The 25,716-nt window shown below is 38.9% G+C and overlaps 1 protein-coding gene across 1 annotated transcript in view; it reads right to left on the reverse strand.

Moving 5' to 3' along the window:
• The window catches only part of GREB1 (growth regulating estrogen receptor binding 1), a 264,014-nt gene that overhangs the window by 47,887 nt on the left and 190,411 nt on the right, over window positions 1-25,716 (reverse strand). The window contains exons 16-19 of the mRNA XM_053709674.1: window positions 20,714-20,906; window positions 18,987-19,123; window positions 17,903-18,242; window positions 9,208-9,323 (exon numbers count right to left, since the gene is read on the reverse strand). Coding sequence (XP_053565649.1) covers window positions 9,208-9,323; window positions 17,903-18,242; window positions 18,987-19,123; window positions 20,714-20,906 — 786 coding nt within the window. The remainder of the gene's footprint in view (window positions 1-9,207; window positions 9,324-17,902; window positions 18,243-18,986; window positions 19,124-20,713; window positions 20,907-25,716) is intronic.

The raw sequence follows: 25,716 nt of genomic DNA on the forward strand, positions 1-25,716 counted from the left end.
GCATTTTGACAGTTTTTACAGTTAAACAGTGCTAGTTCATGAGTGCCATATAGATAACATTGTGCTCACTCCCGTGAAGTTATTTATGAGTCAGCACTGATTGACTAAAATGTAAGTCTGTAAAAAAAACATAGATAAGGGGCAGCCTGCAGAGGCGTAGATACAAGGTAATCACAGAGATAGAAAGTGTATTAATATAATAGTGTTGGTTATTGAAGAACTCAGTAGTTTAAAGGGAAATGAAATACAATTTTTTTTCTTTCATGATTAAGAAAGAGCATGCGATTTTAAACAAATTTCTAATTTACTTCTATTATCAAATGTTCTTCGTTCTCTTGGTATCTTTTGTTAAAAGCAGGGAAGTAAGCTTAGGAGTCGACCCATTTCCGGAGCACAATATGGCAACAGTTTTGCAAGAATGTTATCAATTTGCAAGAGTACTATGCACACTTTCTGAAGCAACAGCTCCCACTGAGCATGTGCAAGAGTTCATAATGTATTCGTATATATGAGTCTGTAATTGGCTGTCACATGATACAGAAGGCAGGGAAATTAGCCAATCTTTGACATTTCTCAGAAAAAAATCTACTGATAATTCAGAATACATTTGTACTGTATTTAACACTCTAAACATACAAATGCATTCAAATTAGGTAGTTGATAAAATAAATCTTACTGATGTTCATATCTATCTTATTTTATTATTTTTTTTAGAAATGTTTATCCTGTTGCCTTTTAACCTGTTCCATAAACAGGGATGTATGGAAATTGCTGCATCTGTGCCTTTTGTTAACAAAGGCATCACCTTAAAGGGATACTAAACCCACATTTTTTCTTTCATAATTCAGATAGAGCATGCAATTTTAATCATGAAAGAAAACATTTGGGTTTAGTGTCCCTTAAAGGAGGCATAATGATCAGAAATGAAATGTGCATGAATACATTTAAGTCTTGAAAAAATGTGTTTTTGTAAAAATACTTCTAGCAAAAGCTATCATTGTTTTTAACAGGACATGCATATATGCCCCCCACCCCTCAATCTCTGCAGCCTAATTCAAACACTGTGCCTGCTCAAAGAGCAAGAGGTGATGTGTATTGTGTAAGTTATAAGTCAATTTGTGTCGTACAGGTATGGTGCTGAAACAATGATAGCTTTTAGAAGAAGCATTTTTTTCTATTGCAAGTATATTATAGAAATGTTTGTATTAAAAATGTATATTCGAGGGGGCGGAGCCAGCGCTCAACCGAGATGGCTGCACCAGAGTGAGCTCCGTATCTCAATGGGGGCCAAGCTACATGAATCTGGGCACATTGGAGGAGAACACGGCAGTAAAGTGCCTATGAAGAGGTATTAATGTAAGCAGACACTCTGTAAGGCATTCCGGAACGGCTAAGGAGAAGATGAGGGCTCTTTAAACATATCCCCTATGCGCCATTAGCCAAGCCTAAGAGATCGCACCTACGATTCATAAATCTCCAGCTGCAACCAGAAGGGGCTACTCCTGGGGCTATTATAAGCCTAAAACCAACAAACCAGCCTCAGGAAAAGAGAGATTCACCACTCGCTACTTTACAAGGTGAGAATTTAATAGCGTAGCAATTACGCAGTAAAAATTAATAAATACTGCTGCCAGGTTCCTCTCTGATTTTGCTGGGAAGGAGATTTACGAGAAGTTATAAATAAAAAAGATGGACATTGCCTAGACAGTGAGATAAAAGCAATTTATGCAGAGTGATGCAGATATAGGGATTATGATGCTGCCCTTTTTTCACAATTTTAAAGTGCGTCACAATCAGTAAATAAAGCACAATGATACTAAGGCCTACAGTTTGAACCACACATTTTATTATCCTACAGTCTATCACACGAGATAAGCTAAAGGGGCCACCTTACAGTGTAAATCAAACATGGAAATATGTTAACTGAGGGTGATGCTTAGGACAGTAAAATAACAAAAGTCCTGCTATACTCTTGCCACTATATACGCACAGAGGCCTGCAGAGCCTTCACTTAAGTACGCCACGGACCAGTATCTTTTTATGACGCCGGCTGTTGGTCCGCTTGCTTCTTTGTTACATGGGGCAATAAAGTCCTAATATACTACTTTAACTGCAAAGGAATTAGCTTTATATTTCGAATAAACATCTTATAGGAGATATATGAGATTTTGAACTCCCGGAAAACTACTAGTCAGCAAAGGTTAAGAGAGCCTCAGAGAAAGAAACATTAACATATTGCCCTTAGTCAAGAGGGGATAACCCTGGAAAGAAAAAAGCGAACGGGGTACCTTCAGTTAACAAGTTTTTTAAGAGCCTTGAGCCACTGCAGACCCCCAACACTCATGATATGGAGTCTAGATTGAGGACTGAATCTACATCTTTGGAGTCTGATTCTGAAAACACTGGGCAACCAGTTACAATACCAAAAGCTCTACTTGATTCATTACCCTCCAAAAAAGACTTTACATCTCTAGTGCAACAAGTGAAGCAATGCATAAGGGAAGAAATAGCGAATATAAAAAAAGATCTTACAGAGATAGGTCAAAGAGTGGAAAAATTGGAAGAGGATTCAGCCCAGCAACATACGGCAATAAATAACTTTTCCAGCAGAATGTCACAACAAGATTTAACAATTTAACAACTAGAAAATAAAGCTGACGACTTAGAGAATAGGAGCCAACAACATAATATAAGGATATGGGGCATTCCGGAAGAAGTACCCTCACAAGACTTAGAGGCTTATGTTCAAAGTTTATTTGCCTATTTGACAGAAGAAGGGGATGATTCCACCTTTGCTCTTGATAGAACCCATAGAGCATTGAGATCCAAACCCTTGGATGGTCAACCTCCTAGGGATGTGATTGTCAAAGTTACAAGTTACCCCATTAAGGAAATGCTAATGAAGAAGGCGAGACAAAAGCACCCAATAGAATTCAAAGGCACAAGCTTCCAGCTGTTTGAGGATCTGTCATCCAGGACCCTGCAAAAAAGACCTTAGACCTTAGGCTGCTCACGACTAAACTTTGTCAGCAGAATATACCCTATAGATGGGGTCACCCATTTAGCCTGCAGATCCAATGGAAGGGCAGAAGAGTTTTTTTGCCAATCTCCGGAGGACATTTCTTCAACTTGTAGAGAACTGAGACTGGATCCTCCCGAGGCGGCTGAAAATGTAAAGGCGCCTTCAGAAAACCGCACCAGTAAAGACACTCCACACCCCCAGAGATTGGAATGGCAGAAAGTGTCTAATCGGAGGAGTGACAAGTTTGCTAGTAAGCAAAATAACACTGGAGCTACAGGACAAGAGATCACTTAAAGCATGCATAAGTATAACCTCATTTTATTATTGCTGTCTTCAAGAGTCCGTGTCTTGTTTTACTACACTCTGGGTCACAGCACTTAATGGTAAGATGGTGTAAAGATGCCACTAATTTTGGAACAGGACTACCTGATCCAACTTAACTCCAATCTTTAAGGCTTAAGGAATGTTTACATAGCACTATCTTGTGACCATCTGAGGGCATGTGTATTTTGAGTTGTAGTAGGTAAATATACTAAACTTTCCCACTAGAATCGGAAAGTGAATGTATGCGTGTTATGGTGTGTTTGTGAATAGATACCTACTAAGCCAATGTTTGAATGTTAGGCCGTGTTCTACCTAGTAATGCTGTTATTTTTATTCGGGCTTGGCCCTATTGGGCAATTCCCCCTTTTTCTGTTTGTTTTTTATTGCAAAGTTTCTGTTTAAGAGGCTCTATGTTTTCAAATCAATGTTGTTTTGATGTTAAATATGTTTTTTTCTTAATATTGTTGTTAAGCCCACGTATTGCATATGCCATTTACATAGCCAGGTTGTCTCAGCTGACTAAGAACGGTGAGTCGAGAGCAGTTATCCGATGACCACACAAGGTAAAGCTCAACATCTGCACATAATCACCCAAAATGTTAAAGGGTTTAATGTCCCAAATAAAAGAGTGATGGCCCTCCAGGACCTATATAAAAGAGGTGGTAAGATCCTCCTATTACAGGAAACCCATTTTAAATTGAATAGCATACCAAAGTTTTTCACTACGCAATATACTCAACATTTTCATAGTGTTAATCATCACAAAAAGATCAATGGAGTTAGTATCCTTATTCATAGATCTGTCCCATTCAGGGTTCATCAAATTGACAAAGATAGGGAAGGCAGGTTTTTATGCATAGTAGGTCTGCTATATGACAAACCAGTAATGCTGGTTAATCTATATGCCCCAAATCAACGCCAAGAAAAACAGAATTTATGTTTACCTGATAAATTACTTTCTCCAACGGTGTGTCCGGTCCACGGCGTCATCCTTACTTGTGGGATATTCTCTTCCCCAACAGGAAATGGCAAAGAGCCCAGCAAAGCTGGTCACATGATCCCTCCTAGGCTCCGCTTACCCCAGTCATTCGACCGACGTTAAGGAGGAATATTTGCATAGGAGAAACCATATGATACCGTGGTGACTGTAGTTAAAGAAAATAAATTATCAGACCTGATTAAAAAACCAGGGCGGGCCGTGGACCGGACACACCGTTGGAGAAAGTAATTTATCAGGTAAACATAAATTCTGTTTTCTCCAACATAGGTGTGTCCGGTCCACGGCGTCATCCTTACTTGTGGGAACCAATACCAAAGCTTTAGGACACGGATGAAGGGAGGGAGCAAATCAGGTCACCTAAATGGAAGGCACCACGGCTTGCAAACCTTTCTCCCAAAAAATAGCCTCAGAAGAAGCAAAAGTATCAAACTTGTAAAATTTGGTAAAAGTGTGCAGTGAAGACCAAGTCGCTGCCCTACATATCTGATCAACAGAAGCCTCGTTCTTGAAGGCCCATGTGGAAGCCACAGCCCTAGTGGAATGAGCTGTGATTCTTTCAGGAGGCTGCCGTCCGGCAGTCCCGTAAGCCAATCTGATGATGCTTTTAATCCAAAAAGAGAGAGAGGTAGAAGTTGCTTTTTGACCTCTCCTTTTACCAGAATAAACAACAAACAAGGAAGATGTTTGTCTAAAATCCTTTGTAGCATCTAAATAGAATTTTAGAGCGCGAACAACATCCAAATTGTGCAACAAACGTTCCTTCTTCGAAACTGGTTTCGGACACAAAGAAGGCACGACTATCTCCTGGTTAATGTTTTTGTTAAAAACAACTTTTGGAAGAAAACCAGGTTTAGTACGTAAAACCACCTTATCTGCATGGAACACCAGATAAGGAGGAGAACACTGCAGAGCAGATAATTCTGAAACTCTTCTAGCAGAAGAAATTGTATCAACGGAATGTAAGGGTTCAAACGGAACCCCCTGAAGAACTGAAAGAACTAAGTTGAGACTCCAAGGAGGAGTCAAAGGTTTGTAAACAGGCTTGATTCTAACCAGAGCCTGAACAAAGGCTTGAACATCTGGCACAGCTGCCAGCTTTTTGTGAAGTAACACAGACAAGGCAGAAATCTGTCCCTTCAAGGAACTTGCAGATAATCCTTTCTCCAATCCTTCTTGAAGAAAGGATAGAATCCTAGGAATCTTTACCTTGTCCCAAGGGAATCCTTCAGATTCACACCAACAGATATATTTTTTCCATATTTTGTGGTAAATTTTTCTAGTTACAGGCTTTCTGGCCTGAACAAGAGTATCAATAACAGAATCTGAGAACCCTCGCTTTGATAAGATCAAGCGTTCAATCTCCAAGCAGTCAGCTGGAGTGGGACCAGATTCGGATGTTCGAACGGACCTTGAACAAGAAGGTCTCGTCTCAAAGGTAGCTTCCATGGTGGAGCCGATGACATATTCACCAGATCTGCATACCAAGTCCTGCGTGGCCACGCAGGAGCTATCAAGATCACCGACGCCCTCTCCTGATTGATCCTGGCTACCAGCCTGGGGATGAGAGGAAACGGCGGGAATACATAAGCTAGTTTGAAGGTCCAAGGTGCTACTAGTGCATCTACTAGAGTCGCCTTGGGATTCCTGGATCTGGACCCGTAGCAAGGAACCTTGAAGTTCTGACGAGAGGCCATCAGATCCATGTCTGGAATGCCCCACAGTTGAGTGATCTGGACTAAAAAACTCTAAGCCATCTCCGTGGAGATGTTGCCTGTACAACGGCAAAGAGAATGACTGGGGTAGGCGGAGCCTAGGAGGGATCATGTGACCAGCTTTGCTGGGCTCTTTGCCATTTCCTGTTGGGGAAGAGAATATCCCACAAGTAAGGATGACGCCGTGGACCGGACACACCTATGTTGGAGAAAATGTATATTCGTTCATATCCATTCAATTTTTTAGCAAGGTTAAAATGTCAGTATTTTGTAGAAAATTAGATTTACCATTATTCCAAAATATTAAATATAATTTGTCTTGCTCCATTTAAAAAGGCAGAAATCACTTCAGATTTCACTATTATGTGCCTTTAAATAACACAATGGGGCTGATTTAACAAATGTCTGTCTGACATGATCCGTGCAGCGGATCATGTCCAACAGACATTGCTGAATGCCAACAGCAGAAAAAGTCGTACAACGACGCTAGATCTTCTAGACTCACCAACAGCCTCAGGACAATAAGGCAAGGGGTTACCTCAAGGTAAAAACCACTCGAGCAAAGGCTGGCCCCCACATCACTTCTGTACAAGCGGATGATCACAGGGAAAGCCCAGGGAGACCACACCCAGTGTCCCTTAACAGGGAACAAACATCTCCTAGGCCCCTGAAAGGAGACCTAACATGGAGATCACAAAGGAAGACCAAAAGTCTCAGAAAAACAGCTAGACAGTACACAATCAATGTGCAATAGCTGCAGCTGGTTACATCTGCAACCTAACCGTTGCAAGGCTGCCGAACTACCCTTCAAACTACTAGCTGCTGAGGACCAAGTCCAAAGGACAATCCCCGAGCCTCAAAAGAAAAAAGGCCACACCGCTCACTCAGCGGTAAGAAGGCACTAAGCCCTCCAACCAGACACCAGAGATAATGACGCAGCAGAAACTCCACTGACCCAGTCATCCAAATTGAAGGCTATAAGGACTTAGACCTTGTAGACCCACAGGTCCTCTAGAATGCTTAGTTGAATGTAAAACAAATGATAACATGAGCACTCGGCACCTCGACCGGACCAGCCAATCAGAACAGCGCCACGTGTCTGAACAGCCACAAGACAGAAACGAACCCAACAGGACCAGCCTGCACCCGGGTCCTAACCGTCAAGCTGCATAAATCCTCCCTCAGAGGGGAAGAAGGGAAAACAGACAGAGGACTAAAATGTCCCCAAAAACACTTCCGCAGAAGTAACGGAGAGTATTGATCCCAGTTTAAGATTCCGAAGGAAAAAAATAAACAAATTAAAAGACATCCAAATCGGATAAAAATAAAATATAAGGCAACTCGTAGGTTAACGCCCAATAAGGAAACAGGCCTACCACAGGACCAGCCAAACGGAGCCCTAATCTTCCAAAAAAACTGGGAAGAATCTCAAAAAAGAACAGTCAGGAGATTACATCATCCCCACATGTCTAATGAGGCGCACCATTCGAAGCAGACTGAAAATTCCTGTATCCGAGAAGGATAGGATCATTTAATTACTGAAAAACATGTCTGAGTAAGACGCGAAGGCGCGCCACTCTATAACGAAAGGCACAACACTCAGGGACAGTTACACCTGCAGGGAACTGTACAGGACCTCCCCAAGGCGGTAGACCCGGGACAATAGGGCACAAGCACAATCGCGCATAAACGTCTGGACTCTGCAGACGAATAATTGCCAAGAATATGTGGAAGCAAAAACGTGCTGCAACCTTTGGGGGGAACAAGCCGCCCTGCTTGGAGGAATAATCAAAATATGGGTTACCCGCATGTGTAGAAGTATGGAGTGGTAGGGAACTCGCCTCTTGGAGGACAGGACCCCCAGAAGCAGATGGCTCAGCTGACCCTTGATTCCCCAAGCCCGAGGAACCAGGCGCTCTAATACGGCACACCAAACATAACTGATTGACATGTGTCAATGAGGCCAATCCGGATTCATCCCCAGGCGAAGACTCTGAATCTGAAATTAGAACAGTCTCAGTATCAGAATCCTCCATAACTGAGTCTGAAATTAGAATAGTCTCAGCATCAGAATCCTCCATAATTGGATAGAGAATATGCTAATATGGACTATTTTAAGTCAAAACAAAACGGCACCTGACACCCACAATGGCTGGGGCACTCGCCACCTCCTATAAACCAGACCCCTGCAAACTAGAATTTCTCTGTCGCCACACGGTCAGGAATGCAGAAATGGAGGATGGAACATAATCACGCCCGGCCAGAAGGTAAACCGTATAGTACAAAAAAGCACGCCCAACCATAAGGTCGCGTCACTTCCAAAAGGCCTTTATGTTCCAGCCATGAGCCCGTTTAACACTACACATAAGCAGATTGAATCACATAACAAACATGATTAAAAAAAACCTTGTTCAATAACCCCCCTCAGGAGATATTAACCCTTGATTCTAAGATACTAAAGGAGACTCACTGAGACCCTTATGTTAAGTTAGTCCCGCAAGGTGGTAGCCTCTCGGGAAAACATTAGTACAGTACATTCACGAAGAAAGAAAATGGAAGATCTTACCGGAATCTACGCCGTGGAACAGGAACACGGCCCTTCAAGTGTGACGAATAGTAGCATCACCTCCGCCATGGACTTGAAAGAAGAAGCAGGCAGGGAAGCAAAGTTCGACAATGCCGATTGCTTGAGGAGCTGTTAAAATGAGTCGGGATGGTTTTGCAGAAAAACTCTTCCTGCATCTCCGGACTCTAACTTTCATCCAGGATTACTTAAAACTCCTCTCCCATGTCGAAGAGTACTACCCTCCATAAGAGACAATAAAATTCTAACACTTCTCTGCCAACCTCCTAGGACGAAAGACAAAGAATGACTGGGGGATGAGGGGAGTGGGAGGAGTATTTAAGCCTTTGGCTGGGGTATCTTTGCCTCCTCCTGGTGGCCAGGTTCTTATTTCCCAAAAGTAATGAATGCAGCTGTGGTCTCTTTCCATTTAAGAAGAAAAAGGTCCATTTGATAACAGAAGTCAATTAAAAAGTTTTACACTCTATCTGAATCATTAGAGTTCATTGTTGACTTCCATGTCCCTTTAATTATATTTTTCCCATTTGTCATTGTTATGATATTCTTTATGGAATCTCACACTTACCTTGGCAGGGATTCTCCTAGTGGCTCCATCCCACTGTATATCAGGATACAAGGCAAACCTTCTAATTCCAGGTATGTTCTAGGCTGCCAGTCTGGATCGTCATTCTTTTGCCAAACCTGCCATACAATAAGGATGTAAGGATGTACACCATATGCATATTTTCAGATTGCATTAAAACTGAATAAAAACACAATATAATGATATAATAGAACAAAATGTAGTTTTATTCACTGTAGCGAACCTTTCTGGTTGTCAAAACTGAAAGTAGAATGCCTGAGTGAGCAAAACATGAAAAAGAGGAGAAACCGTTATAGCGTTAAATAGTTACCAGAAAGGTATTTTAAGTAAGCACATATGTAAAGGGTACATCATTTATTTTTATTAAAGGGATACTAAACCCATTTTTTTTTATTTCATGATTCAGATAGAGCATGAGATTTTAAGCACCTTTCTAATTTACTCCTATTATCAATTTCTCTTTATTCTCATGCTATCTTGGTTTTGTTCAGCACCTGGGTAGCACTTGTTGATTTGTGGCTAAATGTAGCAAATCAATCAGCAAGTGCTACCCAGGTGCTGAACTAAAAATGGGCTCCTAACCTTTCATTACGGATTTTTCAAATAAAGATAGCAAGAGAACAAAGAAAAATTGATAATAGGAGTAAATTAGAAAGTTGCTTAAAATTGCATGCTCTATCTGAATCACGAAAGAAAAAATTTGGGGTTAGTGTCCCTTTAACCTGCCTTGTTCTTTTCCAGTGGTATATCACTATAGAAAATAAATCTATTGAATCTAAACAACTGCCTCACTTTTCAAAATATGAGTAATAATCATGAGAATGTGGTTCCAACAGCAGAAGAAAGGAAGAGTTCCATTAAAGGGGCACTAAATACTAAATACATACCTAATCATGAGTGCTGCCATTATGGACCCTAGGTTACCTTGCAGGTATCTATCTGAAGGAGAGATACTACACATGTGCAAACAGGTCAGCACTGGTATGTAGTGAAAGATAGATTTCAACATGGCAGGACTCATGACTAGAGGGAGACAGGAATAACCTCAATGCTATATAAAATGTATTCAGGGCCAGATTACGAGTGGAATGCTAACAGTTACGCTCAAGCGAAAAGGGGTTTATCGCAGGTTTTTGTGCGCATCAGGTTTTCGCTCGTATTACAAGTTGAAAGCAAACACAATCACTTAAGCGCAATTCAAGTTAACGCCCATTGGGATACCTGGTTAACTGTTTTCGTGAAACAAAAAAGTGTCACAAAAGACATAAAAAATACATTACAAAGTACAGTTACACTCATAATGACACCATCCAATAATTGTTTTTTGTTTTTTTTAAATTGCACAAAAACGTTATTAGGGCACAAAGATATGAGGTCTCAGGTGTTAGAAATAAAAAGGATAGAGATACATACATACACATGTCTAAATATGTAAATGCATGTATATGTTTATATGTGTGTACATATGTATTTATATGTGTATATATGTACTTACAGACATATATACACATATAAACACATACATTTGTACACATATATAGACATATATAGAATAGTATTGGAGCCCTTTGCAGTCAAGAAGATGAAAACATGTAAAAGCATATTTATGTAATATTCATATTCCATTAAGTACTATACTGTGTATTTATTGTAAATATTTCACATATGTTCTATGTATTTTTACATAGATATTCCTATATATATCTGTATATATCTATACCCATATATAATCCTGTATAAATATATAGGTACAATGTATATTGAATAAAAAAACATCAGATATAAATAGAAATATGTATTTAAAAATAAACAGAACATATTCTTCTATGCGAAGAACATTGAAATGTGAAATATTAATATTTTCATGTTGAGTTAGCGCACTTGAGAATATGCAATCGAGTTTGCGTGTGAGTAGGGTATTGACTTCAATGAAGGAATACATTATCCCCACAGCTTTTTACGTGCGTCGGGTTAGCGCGCAAGTAAATACTTTTTACTTTCAACTTGGAATACGAGCGATACCCGACGCAAGCAAAAAGTTTACTTCTAGTGGAGTTAGTGCTCCACTTGTAATCTGGCCCTTAGTGTTTAATGTCTTTTTAAAATATGGCAACAGCTCTCTTCAGTATTGATCTATTAGTTCATCAGAATCAACGTTTCTTTCATAGGAGCATATTTCTTATAGTATCAGTTAAAGGACCAGTAAGCACAGTATATTTGCATAGTCAGCAAATGCCAGTTAACAAGACAATGCAATAGCACTTAGTCTGAACTTCAAATGAGTAGTAGATTTTTTTCTGAAAATTTTAAGTTATGTGCCAATCACAAACGCATACACGTACCATGTGACAGCCATCAGCCAATCACAAATGCATTCTTGCACATTCTCAGTAGGAGCTGCTGACTCAAAAAAATTAAATATAAAAAGACTGTGCACATTTTGTTAATGGAAGTTGATGCTCTATCTGAATAATGAAAGTTTAATTTTGACTTGAGTGTCCCTTTAACTCCTCTTATTGAACAATCAGAGACTAGAACTGTCATACCTACAACTCTCTGCTACATATTTAGGGGTAGATTTATCATAGAGCAAGTGAACATGATACGATGTAGCGTACCATGTCCACTGCACATCGATAAATGCTGACAGCATACGCCATCCGCATTTATCATTGCACCAGCAGTTCTTTTGTACTGCTGGTGCAATGCCGCCCCCTGCAGATTCGCGGTCAATCGGCCGCTAGCAGGGGGTGTCAATCAGAGCAGGCGGACAAGTTAAGGAGCAGTGGTCTTTAGACTGCTGCTTCATAACTTCTGTTTCCGGCGAGCCTGAAGGCTTGCACGGAAACAGGGGCATACGGAGCTTGATAAATCGGCGTCTTAGCATTAAGTTTCTTTCATAGTCAGGACTTCTGCATCAGTTTTGGAGTAGGGGAAGAATCAGCGCTAGTTATAACCTAAAGCCAAATACAAGTAGGGACCCTCTCAAGAAATCCCTTGGGTGTGTGGCTACAGAAAAGTGGAAGTATTGGCGCTTACAGCTAGGATAGATCTATATTTAAGTGTCACATGTTTCACATCAATTACCTGGTCCTGCACAGCTACATCTACTCTACAGCAACCCCCCGCTCAAGCCAGCTATCGGTAAGATTCAGAGTGCAGATCAGTAGAGGTTGTGAGAAGGCGGGAGTATAAGGTGGCGCCGTTGGGCAAAGCAGTCTGTATGCCCTGGGAGGAGTAAGATGGCACCGCAGTGCCAAACAGTGTATGAGGCTCAACATAACAACAAATCGTTAAACAACTAATCGATAATGAAAATCGATGACAACGATTTTTATTATCGATTTTATCGATTAGTTGTTTCAGCCCTACATACAACCTACACTAACCTTTCTTTATACCAGTTCCTCTCCTCCTTTGCTATTCCCTGAACCCTCTTAGCATGTAAGCCTAAGAGTCCAACTGTTTGTAGATCACATTCTTAAGAGCTGACTACAACAGTGCGACTCTTGGCAGGGCCCTCTACCCGTTTGATCCCTATAAATGTTTTGTTATACTCCCCCTTTGTTCATAGCGCTGCGGAATCTGTTGGTGCTCTACAAATAACCGATAATAATAAAATAATAATTCTGATACATTTTACTTAACAATAATAATCATTCTGATACATATCACATAATAATAATAATCATTCTGATACATATCACATAATAATTATTCTGTTACATATAACACAATAATCATATAGAAACATAGATATTGACAGCAGATAAGAGCCATAGGCCCAGCAAGTCTGCCTGATATTACATAAAAGTATAAACTTATCTAGTTTGTAGGATAGCCTTATGCTTGTCCCAGGCATTTTTAAAGTCCCCCACAGTGTTTGTCAGCTTGAGATCATGACCCCTTGTTCTTGAATTTTCCATTTTATGTAAAATACCCATAGCCTCAGTTTTACTAAGTCCTTTAATGTACTTGAAAGTAGCTATCATATCACCTATTTCCCTTCTCTCCTCTAAGCTATACATATTTAGGTTATTGAGCCTCTCCTGGTAAGTTTTATTTTTTAGACCATGTACCATTTTGATAGCCCTCCTTTGCACAGATTCCAGTTTGTTTATATCCTTCTGAATATATGGTCTCCAGAACAAATGATCTATAAAGTTGAAGAACCTTACTATTACTGCTGCAAATACCTCTACCAATACATCCAAGCATTCTGCTGGCCTTACTCGCTGCAGTACTACATTGTTTACTAAATTTTAAATAATCTGAAATAATAATTCCCAAGTCCTGTTCCTCATTTGTAACAGTCAGTAAAGTGTCATTGAGTCTGTAATTAACATTTGGATTTTTCTTCAATAAATGCATAATTTTACACTTTGCTGTGTTAAAATTTAGATCCCAGTCATTTGTCCAATCCTTCAACTGTTGTATATCACTTCTCATTTTGTCTACCCCCCTGGAACATCCATTCTGTTACAAAATGTTGTATCATCTGCAAACAGACATACTTTCCCCTGTAGCCCTTTGCTGATATCACAGATAAATATGTTAAACAAAACAGGCCCCAGAACTGACCCCTGAGGAACACCACTAGTAACAGCCCCCTTTGCTGAATTTACTCCATTTACAAAGACACTTTGTTTTCTGTCCTTAATAAAAGAAGAAGTCAATTAGATTAGTCTGACATGTTCTCCCTGAAGTAAATCCATGCTGATTTTGGTCCTCTAAATTGTTTGTCTTTATGTAAGTCATAATTCTTTCTTTTAAGATGATTTCCATTAATTTCCCTAGTAATGGAGTTAAACTAACTAGCCTGTAGTTACCAGATTCTTCCCTACACATTATTATCACATAATCATAATAATCATTTTGATACATATCACATAATAATCATTCTGACACATATCACATAATAAACATTCTGATACATATCACATAATAATCATTCTGATACATATCACATAATAGTCATTCTGATACATATCACATATGACAAGTTGTGCTGCTTAGCTCCACTCACTGAATGGCTAAGCATATTTGTTAGTTTTTTTCTCTTTTAAAAGCACTAACATGGTGTAAAAAAAGTGCAAACTGAAAATGCTCTAATGAGAATTGTATTATTGTACTTTTGTTTGTATATAACTGTGTGATATGTGTGCTAAAGGGAGATAGAACTCAAAAAAATTATTTCATGATTCAGATAAAGCTTACAATTATAAACAACTTTCGGATTTGCTTTTATCTAATTTGCTTAGTTCTCTTGGTATCCTTTGTTGAAAAGCATACCTATGTAGGATCTGGAGCTGCTGATTGGTGGCTGCAAATAAATGCCTCTTGTCATTGGCTTAATAATGTGTTCAGCTAGCATCCAGAAGTGCATTTCTGCTCCTTCAATTAAGAAGAGAATGAAGCAAAACTGTTAATAGAAAATTAGAACGTTATATAAAAATGTATGCTCTATCTAAATCATAAAAGAAAAATGTAGGGCTTCATGCCCCTTTAACCCATTAACGACCGCTACCTACACTGTACGTCGATGCAAGCAGCAAGACCGTGCTTTTAGTCCCTCCATCCTGAAAGCTTTCTAAAATAGTGCGGTCTCGCCGCTGGCAGAGAGACTGCGCTATTGAAAATGGCTCTGGACAATTTACAGGGTACATCGCTGGTCATTAACCCCTTAATGACCACATCACTTTTCCATTTTCTGTCCGTTTGGGACCAAGGCTATTTTTTACATTTTTGAGGTGTTTGTGTTTAGCTGTAATTTTCCTCTTACTCATTTACTGTACCCACACATATTATATACCGTTTTTCTCGCCATTAAATGGACTTTCTAAAGATACCATTATTTTCATCATATCTTATAATTTACTATAAAAAAAATTATAAAATATGAGGAAAAAATGGAAAAAAAACACACTTTTTCTAACTTTGACCCCCAAAATCTGTTACACATCTACAACCACCAAAAAACACCCATGCTAAATAGTTTCTAAATGTTGTCCTGAGTTTAGAAATACCCAATGTTTACATGTTCTTTGCTTTTTTTGTAAACTATAGGGCCATAAATACAAGTAGCACTTTGCTATTTCCAAACCATTTCTTTTCAAAATTAGCGATAGTTACATTAGAGCACTGATATCTTTCAGGAATCTCTGAATATCCATTGACATGTATATATTTTTTTTTAGTAGACAACCCAAAGTATTGATCTAGGCCCATTTTGGTATATTTCATGCCACCATTTCACCGCCAAATGCAATCAAATAGAAAAAATTGTTCACTTTTCACAAATTTTTTCACAAACTTTTGGTTTCTAACTTAAATTATTTACAAACAGCTTGTGCAATTGTGGCATAAATGGTTGTAAATTCTTCTCTGGGATCCCCTTTGTTCAGAAATAGCAGACATATATGACTTTGGTGTTGCTTTTTGGTAATTAGAAGGCCGCTAAATGCCACTGCGCACCACACGTGTATTATGCCCAGCAGTGAAGGGGTTAATTAGGGAGCATGTAGGGAGCTTTTTGGGGTAGTTTTAGCTTTAGTGTAGTGTAGTAGACAACCCCAAGTATTGATCTAGGCCAATTTTGGTATATTTCATGCCACCATTTCACCGCTAAATGCGATCAAATTAAAAGAAACGTTAATTTTTTCTCAATTTTAGGTTTCTCACTGAAATTATTTACAAACACCTTCTGCAATTATGGCACAAATGGTTGTAAATGCTTCTCTGGGATCCCCTTTGTTCAGAAATAGCAGACATATATGGCTTTGGCATTGCTTTTTGGTAATTAGAAGGCCTCTAAATGCCGCTGCGCATCACACGTGTATTATGGCTAGCAGTGAAGGGGTTAATTATGTAGCTTGTAGGGAGCTTGCAGGGTTAATTTTAGCTTTAGTGTAGAGCTCAGCCTCCCACCTGAAACATCAGACCCCCTGATCCCTCCCAAACAGCTCTCTTCCCTCCCCCACCCCACAATTGTCCCCGCCATCTTAAGTACTGGCAGAAACTCTGCCAGTACTAAAATAAAAGGTATTTGGCCCTTTTTTTAAAAAAAAAAAAAAAGCATATTTACATATGCTGATGTGTAGGATCCCCCCTTAGACCCCAACCTCACTGATCCCCCACCATACTGCTCTCTAACCCTTCCCCTCTGCAATAATGGGCGCCATCTTGGGTACTGGCAGCTGTCTGCCAGTACCCAGTTTTGTAACAAAATGTGCCTTTTTTTTTTTTTAATTCCCTTTTCTGTAGTGTAGCTTTCCCCGCCCACCGAGACCAACCCCCAACCCCTTCCAGGACCCTTAGATTGCATTTAAGTTGGTTTTTTTTCAACTTTTTAACTTTTTTTTTTCTGTAGTGTAGCGGTTCCCACCCGCTCCCGCCCCGTGCACGCGCCCGCCCACCACCCCCGTGCACGCGCGCGCTCCCGTGCGCGCCCCCGTAGCTCCCGCCCCCCGATCCCGCCCCCCTCCACTCCACATAGCGCACCGATGGCCGCCACCCGCCTCCCACGTAAGCTCCCACCCACCAACGATACCGGCCATCGATGTCCGGTGCAGAGAGGGCCACAGAGTGGCTCTCTCTGCATCGGATGGCCAAGGGGGGTTATTGCAGGATGCCTCCATATCGAGGCATCACTGCAATAACCGGAAAGCAGCTGGAAGCGAGCAGGATCGCTTCCAGCTGCTTTCCAGACCAATGACGTACGCCACACGTCCTCGGTCATTAACTGACTTTTTTTTGAGGACGTGTGGCGTACGTCCTTGGTCGTTAAGGGGTTAAAGGGACACTAAACCCAAAATTTTTCTTTCATGATTCAGATAGATAATACAATTTTAACCAACGTTCCAATTTACTTCTATTTACTAATTTGCTTCATTTTTTAGATATCCTTTGTTGAAGAAATAGCAATGCATATGGGTGAGCGAATCACACGAGGCATCTATGTGCAGCCACCAATCTGCAGCTACTAAGCCTATATAGATATGCTTTACAGCAAAGTATATCAAGAGAATGAAGCAAATTAGATCATAGAAGTAAATTAGAAACTTGTTTAAAATTGCATGCTCTTAATAAATCATGAAAGAAATAATGTGGGTTTCATGTCCCTTTAAGATGTTAAACCACTGCAAAGAGGAATTCATTTTTTATCTATAGGGGTCAATTTACCAAATGTCAGGCAGACATGATTCGCTGTCTGCTGCTTCTTAACTGCCGTTTCCGGTTATCCGGAAACTACAGGTGGAGACAGCAGCATCCGCTGCTTATTAAATCTCCCTCATAGTCTCTTTAACTTCTGATATATACTAGACATTGGGGTAGATTTATCAAGCGGCGGATGCTGCACTCTACCCCCGTAGTTTCAGGTCCACCTGAAACTTAAGTTAAGAAGCAGCGGTCGTAAGACCGCTGCTTCTTAACTCATCCACCAGGTGGGGGACAGCAATCATCCCGATCAGATACAATCGGGATGATTGACTCCCCCTGCTAGCGGATGTGCAGGGGGCGGCATTGCACAAGCATTTCATTTGAAGTGCTTGTGCAATGATAAATGCCGACAGCTTATGCTGTCTGCATTTATCGATGTCGGGCGACCATGATCTGCTACAGCCACTCTTGACTAAACATAAAGAATCACATGGCATATCACACAAAAATACTGCACCTTTAGCTGGTCAATAAAGTGCTTCCCGATAGTGATTGCAGAGTTTGCAGCTCCAAGTATTATTTCAAATCTGTCCTGCATGCGCAGTCGTTCTCGGACGTGACAAAGCCTCTCATAGGCGAGAGTAGCCAGGGGAACACAAGGGATCCTTAGCAGGACCATAAGCGCATGACCACTCGCACACTGCTTAGGAGAATTCAGCAGATTCTGGACAATTTCCAGAGTTTCCACAGAGGTGTAATTCTTCATCTGTGACAAACCAGAGACTGACATTAAAGCAGCAGAGTAATGTTGTATAAGAAGAAACGTCCTTATCACGGCACTGTGAAGCTTAGGGAATCTGCAAAGAAAAAGATTATAAACGGAATATTGTAAAATGCAAGTCACATACAGCAAAGGATTCATTCAAGACGTTGAACACAAGTGTCATGTTTCAGTATGTAAACATGTACTGATAGTAGTAGATGAGTGGATGTTGGAGTTTTGACATATGAGCTGTAGAACAAATATTTCCCTTGACATCCGTTCTACCATTTGATTGTTTATAGAATGGATGTTAACATAGGAATATTGAAAGTTTGCATTTGAATGTTGTATGTAACATCTGAATATCCAGTGTTAACATTCAAATAAGAAATGACATAGGGCTCCATTTATGAAACAGCTGATACTGCTTCAGAGTCCCATCGTTTGAGGCTCGTCTGAAATGGAAGTTAAGAAGCAGCGGTCATAAGAGTGTGAAAGCAATGTGGAAATGTTTGCATAGACGCCCATTCTATGATTTCTGAGTGCAGGTGCGTTTTAGCTCCTCTCTGCATAAGAGAATATAAAATCAGTTGAATGTAATATTTCCTTATTTAGATTTTCGTAAAAGTAGCCACTATCTTGATATGAAAATGTAGCTTGCCATATATACATACATACACACATATATATATATATAAATATATATATACTGCATACATATATATATATGTTTTGTAAGACCTTTTCTTTTATACATAATTACATGCATCTGTCACACACACACACACAGGTTTTTTTTGGTAACCATTTAGATTTTTTGTAGGTTAAATTAAATTACCTTTTTCCTATAGCCAAGACAATGGCTTCGAAAGAGCTGTCATAGCGAAGGAGTGGAAGGCTGTGTCCGGAAAGTGTAGACTCAATAAACTCTGACAAGCCAAAGTACTTCCTGCTTTCATGATATAACTCCACCCCCTGTAGTAGACATTAAAGTAAAATATAAATGATAGAAACAGATTATTCAGGCCCTGGTGATCTGATTTTTTTTATGGCAAACTGAACGTTGGCGAGATTGTGTCAAAATATTCAAAACACTTATTACCCGAATATACAAAACATGTATATGAAAATAAAGGTGATTGTAAGATACTATACACAAAAATCCGAATAATGTAATCTGTATTGGCTGCAGAATCTAAAGGGACATGAAACCCAGAATTTTTCCTTCATGGTTCAGATAAAGAATAACATTTTAAGCAAATTTCCAATTTAGTTATATTATCCAATTTGCTTAATTCTCTTGGTATCCTTAGTTGAAAAAAACACCTAGGTAGGCTCAGGAGCTAGGTGATAGCTGCTGATTGGTGGCTGCACATATATGCCACTTGTCATTGGCTCACTAGATGTGTTCAGCTAGCGCCCAGTAGTGCGTTGTTGCTCCTTCAACAAAGGATACCAAGATAATTAATCAAATTTGATAACGGAAGTGAATTGAAAAGTTGTTTAAAATGTATTCTCTAACTAAATCATGAAAGAAAATGTTTAGGTTTCATATCCCTTTAACTTTTAAAGTGCAAACCCTACATCCTGCTAACTTTGCTCTCCCCAGCAAAGTGTCCCTTTCCATTACTTTCTTTGGGAAACATCTTGCCACAGGGACAGCGCCTTTTTTTATTGAATCTTCTAGGGTAGCTTCTGAAAGTGTTGGTGTAAAAAATCACATACGACTAGAATTGGGCCCATAGTAAGATAATGATATTAGTGACCACTCAAATAAAATTACACATGTCAAATTGTACTGCTTTTACTATTTAAATGTATTTCTTTTTACTGGTCCTTCCAAATAAATATGTTTATTATTTGATATAAATATTAAAATACTATAATATAAATTGTTGATTTATTTATGGTATATACATCAATATTTAATATATAGATAGATAATTTCATGTATAAATGTATTATTAGGGATACAATTTTTTTCTTCTTATACTTTACTGTAACAAATATATATATATTAATGTCATTTGCGATCAAAGTCTAACAAACTTAACCATCTATTAAAGGGACAGTAAACACCTTGTAATTACAGATATTTCTGATGTCTACCTATAGAATAACATATCAGCCAAGTCTAAACATTTATAAACAAATTGCTGTAGTTGTTTTACCAAACTCCACTTACCTACTTGCCTTATATGGAGGAGCCAATCCAGGATTGAGTCTGCAGAAGACAAGGCTATCCACTGTTATTATGTTAGTATAAAATGCTTTGTTCTGCCATTATTATCTGCTAAAGCTAATAAGGAAAAATATCTAACAGTGCTAGTCTTGAGAAATTTGCAGTGTTCATTTTACAGCTCTGAAAATTAAAAAAAATGCAAAATTTTCAGAACTAAATTATATGAAAAGTGGGCAAAATAAATAATGAAATTATATTTCAAAATGTATTACACGTAACATTTTATATAAAAATGTCAAGATGTTTACTGTCCCGTTTAAATAGAAGAGGGCTTGACAAACACTACAAGGTGTTGTATATACTTGACAGCATCTCATACATACATGACTGTGAGAAGAAGGCCAGTGGATCTCATTGTACGGGCTGATTCGGGTGTTCTGCGTCTGTAGAGCATAGGGGAAGGATGTTACATGCAGAACCAGTATGTTAGCGGCATCTTTAACCTCCCTGCAGTTCAGAAGTCTATCAACAAGTCCCATAGGTGATTCGTTCTGAGCATAAGGGCTATAAAGAGAGCTGTCAGGAGAAAGACAAGCAAGTCAATAACAAAGGAAAAACAACAGTGGCTATTGATAGTTTAAAGCACGAAGCTTAAAGTATATTTCATTTCAGAGCGTCTGGAACAGAAACAGCAAAGCATTTGAACCTGATGACCACACAGAAATGCCACAGGCTCTAAGGAGCTCATTAATGTCTGACGGTAATACAATTGCTTGGGCGCCTGCATGACTCAGAGGGCTGATAAGCATTATTAATGCAATGTGTTGTAATTCTTTCGGCATTTTGACCAAGTGTATGTAAAGCTGGCTGCTCACCAGACACATAACATTTGTATCACCAGTGCAAGAAGCCGTTGTAGAAACAAGTTATTACATGGCTTGGATACAACATGCAGTTTTAAGAGACTTTCAATTTCCTTCTATTATCAAATTAAATTAATTCTCTTGATATTATCTGCTGAATAGCATATATAGGTAGACTCAAGAGCTACAATGTGCTACTGCGGGCCGGCTGGTTATTGGTGGCTTTGCAAATATGCATCTTATCATTTGCCATCATCTACCAGTAGTGCATATCTTATCTGGAGCTGACTTCAACTATGTGCTTAACCCCTCAACCCCCTGAAAAATAGCCTCACACTATTATTTCTTCTGTACTAAACTTTACAATAGGCACTATGCATTCCAATAGTTTGCATTCTCCTGGTTTCCCCCACACCCAGACTCTTCCATCAGACTGCCAGATAGTGAAGCGCGATTCGTCACGCCAGAGAACACTTTTGACCTGCTCCAGAGCACAGTGATGGAGTGTTTTACATCACTCTAGCTGAAGCTTTACTTTAACTGTAATGATTTTAGGCTTGTGCACAGCAGCTCGTGTATGCAAATCCATTTCATGACGCTCCAGACACACAGTGCTTGTGCTGATTTTGCCTCCAGAGGCAGATTGGAACTCTGCACACTTGGGAGTCTCGCTCTGCACTGTCTACCACGTCATGGCTGGGCTGCTGTTACTTCTAGATGCTTCCACTTCACAATAATGGCACTTACAGGCAGATATATAATGAACCAACTTGTGGCAAAGGTGGCATCCTATAACAGTGACATTTAAAATAACTAAGCTCTTCAGTGTTGTGTCTGGCCTAGTATGTTCCCCTCTTACCTTATGACAGGCATCATTGCATATTTAAGTTTTCTATAACTTAACTAAATCTGCAACATGATACACAGTGATTATTCAGGGGTTTATTTTTCTCTGGCCCTAAATGGTCACAGGAAAAATATAGATAAAAAAAGATTTTAAAAATCATTTTAATGGGAATATCTCAGGCAGCAAAACCCTGTACATTTTACTAATATAAAGACATTTATTTTTATTCAGGGACGAAACTACAGGGGGTGCAGAGGTCGCAATTGCGACTAGGCCCCCCAAGGGTGGGGGCCCAGCTTCAATAAAAAACGCTGACCTGCGACTGCCTGCACTGATATCAAGTGAGTGTGACATGATGCTTCACTTGTGTCTCTTACTACAGGGGTTAGTGTTTCTGTTTTACCCATTGGTGTTTATGTGTGTGTGTGTGTATGTGACTGTGTGTGTATTTATGCATGTATGTGTGTGTGTGTGTATGTATGTATGTGACTGTGTGTGTATTTATGCATGTATGTGTGTGTGTGTGTGTGTGTGTGTATGTATGTATGTGACTATGTGTGTATTTATGCATGTATGTGTGTGTGTGTGTATGTATGTATGTGACTGTGTGTGTATTTATGCATGTATGTGTGTGTGTGTGTATGTATGTATGTGACTGTGTGTGTATTTATGCATGTATGTGTGTGTGTGTGTGTGTGTGTATGTATGTATGTGACTATGTGTGTATTTATGCATGTATGTGGGTGTGTGTATGTGTGTGTGTGTATTTATGCATGTATGTGTGTGTGTATGTGTGTATGTGACTGTGTGTGTATTTATGCATGTATGTGTGTGTGTATGTGTGTATGTGACTGTGTGTGTATTTATGCATGTATGTGGGTGTGTGTGTATGTGTGTATGTGACTGTGTGTGTATTTATGCATGTATGTGGGTGTGTGTATGTTTGTGGAACCAGCAAATTACAGACCTTGTTACTACAGCATGGGGGGGCGGGGGGTACACAGTGTTAGTCTATACAGTACCACTATATACAGTACGGGGGGGCTGGACCATGTCACAGACAACTGTGGTCACTTTATAAAGTACTGGGGTGAGTAGGGTCAGGCCAGCCATCTCACCGGCAGATTACAGACTGTGTCACTGACTCACTATATACAGTACTGGTGGGTTAAACAGTGTCACTATATACAGTAATAGGGGGTCAGACCATCTCACAGACTGTGGGCACAGGGTACCTCCTTTTGCAGACATAATCTGATTAAAAAAAAAATTCTGTGTTAAATGTAAAAAAAAAATTTTTTATTGGGGGGGCCCTTCTTAGATTCTTGCACCTGGGCCCTGTGGTTTCTAGTTACGCATCTGTTTTTATTCATATATTTTACAATGCAATGATAGATTGCTGGTATTATAATAAAAATATCACATATTAGTACTACAAATAAACATACATTGGCAAAAAATAGCATCCACAGGCGAAATGAACAAATTAAATAATATAGATGTGTAATTGGTCTATTATTATTAATATCAGTTATTTGTGCGGCCTATGAATTTTTTATAAAACACTACATATTTTACAAATATTTTATGTTTTTAATCACAATTTGTGTCTTTGCACACTTCATCACGGAGGGTCTTGCTTTATGTCACTGATATAGTAAACAAAGTCAGCCTCTCCTCAGGATCAGGTTATCCTGTTTACAAGCAAGCTCTAATTATTTGTTATATATACTCTGAGGTTGACAGGTCAGATCACTAAAAATAATCGTAAGAATTCAATGCCATAAATATTACTGCTACTCTTTGAAATACATCTGGTAAATCTAAACTCTAACAGCAACATCAATGAAATAACTTAAAGGGACAGTAAACGCAAACAACTTGTAAATAGGAACAAACCTAGCGCTGAGGCCAAGTACCTATAGCTCTGGACAAATGGCACCTAGCTACCAATAGAAAGTTACAGTATAATATAGTTATGACCAGAGTGCCTAACCAAATGGAGTACTAAAGAATGTAGATTATGTTTAATACAACAGTATACTTTAAAAAATATTGTAAAAAAAACCTGGATCCATGTACATAAAACAAAATATGATAAAAAACAAAATATGATAAAAACAGACTTTTATAGCATAATATTAGCTTAAACAGACATCAGCTGATAAGACTGTTGTCAAAAATTTCTTTATCGTGGGATATCTGAGCCTTCAGTTAAGTGTCCAAAAGTACCCATACACAATGTGTCCAAAATGTGTTTGATCCAACAGTTAAAAAATGAATGTGTATCCCATAGTGTCCAAAAGTGGCAGTGTTGCCAAGTGGAAAAATCTATTAAAAAATATGTAAAAAACTGGGCGCACAAAAAACAGAAAACAAAAACAAAAAGCAAACAGAACAAAACCGAAAAACAACAAAAATGACAAAAACTAAAACTAAACCAAAAAAGCTAAAAAACTACTCCTATAAAATGTGGAGATGAAGTGTTATATAATCCTAGTGATGAAAGTATCTTCCTAGTGGTGAGACCTCATCTGTGTCTTCAGTATTCCTGAAGTGTGTGAAAGTCCCTTGTGACACCTTCTGTGAGAAATAATAATAGTGCAGATTGCCTTTTACAACAAGTATACATCAAAATAAGGCTTAACAGTTAGAAGTCAACGCATTTCCGGCTTTACTGTAGGCCTTTATCAAGACCTTGATTGAGTCGTGATAAAGGCCTACAGTAAACGCCGAAACGCGTTGACTTCTAACTGGTAAGCCTTATTTTGATGTATACTTGTTGTAAAAGGCAATCTGCACTATTATTATTTCTCACAGAAGGATTCATAAGGGACTTTCACAGACTTCAGGAATACTGAAGACACAGATGAGATCTCGACACTAGGAAGATACTTTCTTCACTAGGATTACATAACACTTCATCTCCACATTTTATAGGAGTAGTTTTTTAGCTATTTTAGCTTTTTTGGTTTAGTTTTAGTTTTTGTCATTTTTTTTGTTTTTCGGTTTCGTTTTTTAATTTTTGTTTTTGATTTGTTCTGTTTGCTTTTTGCTTTTGTTTTCTGGTTTTTTTTGCACAGATTTTTTAATAAATGTTTCCACTTGGCAACACTGCCGCTTATGGACACTACGGGATACACATTCATTTTTTAACTGTTGGATCAAACACATTTTGGACACATTGTGTATGGGTACTTTTGGACACTTATAGAACACAACTGAAGGCTCAGATATCCCACGATAAAGAATTTTTTGACAACAGTCTTATCAGCTGATGTCTGTTGTTTAAGCTAATATTATGCTATAGAAGACTGTTTTTAACATATTTTATTTTATGTACATGGATCCATGTTTTGTTTTAGATAATAATTTTTAAAGTATACTGTTGTATTAAACATAATCTGCATTCTTTAGTACCTCAGCCTCCATTTGGTTAGGTGCTCTGGTCAGAACTATATTATACTGAAACACAAACAACTTGTCATTGCACAATGTTTCTCTGCCATCATATGCAATTAACACTTTATATGAGTGTGATTTTTTTAATGCTTTATTAATACATTAATTGCTGCAATTGTTTTTCAATGGTCGAACTCCACACACCACTTGCTATAATTGGGGGAGCCAATCAGCACTTGCTACAGGCAAAGACAAAGCTTGGCCCTGCCACATT

This window comes from Bombina bombina, chromosome 4 (assembly GCF_027579735.1).
Source record: "Bombina bombina isolate aBomBom1 chromosome 4, aBomBom1.pri, whole genome shotgun sequence".
NCBI lineage: Eukaryota > Metazoa > Chordata > Amphibia > Anura > Bombinatoridae > Bombina > Bombina bombina.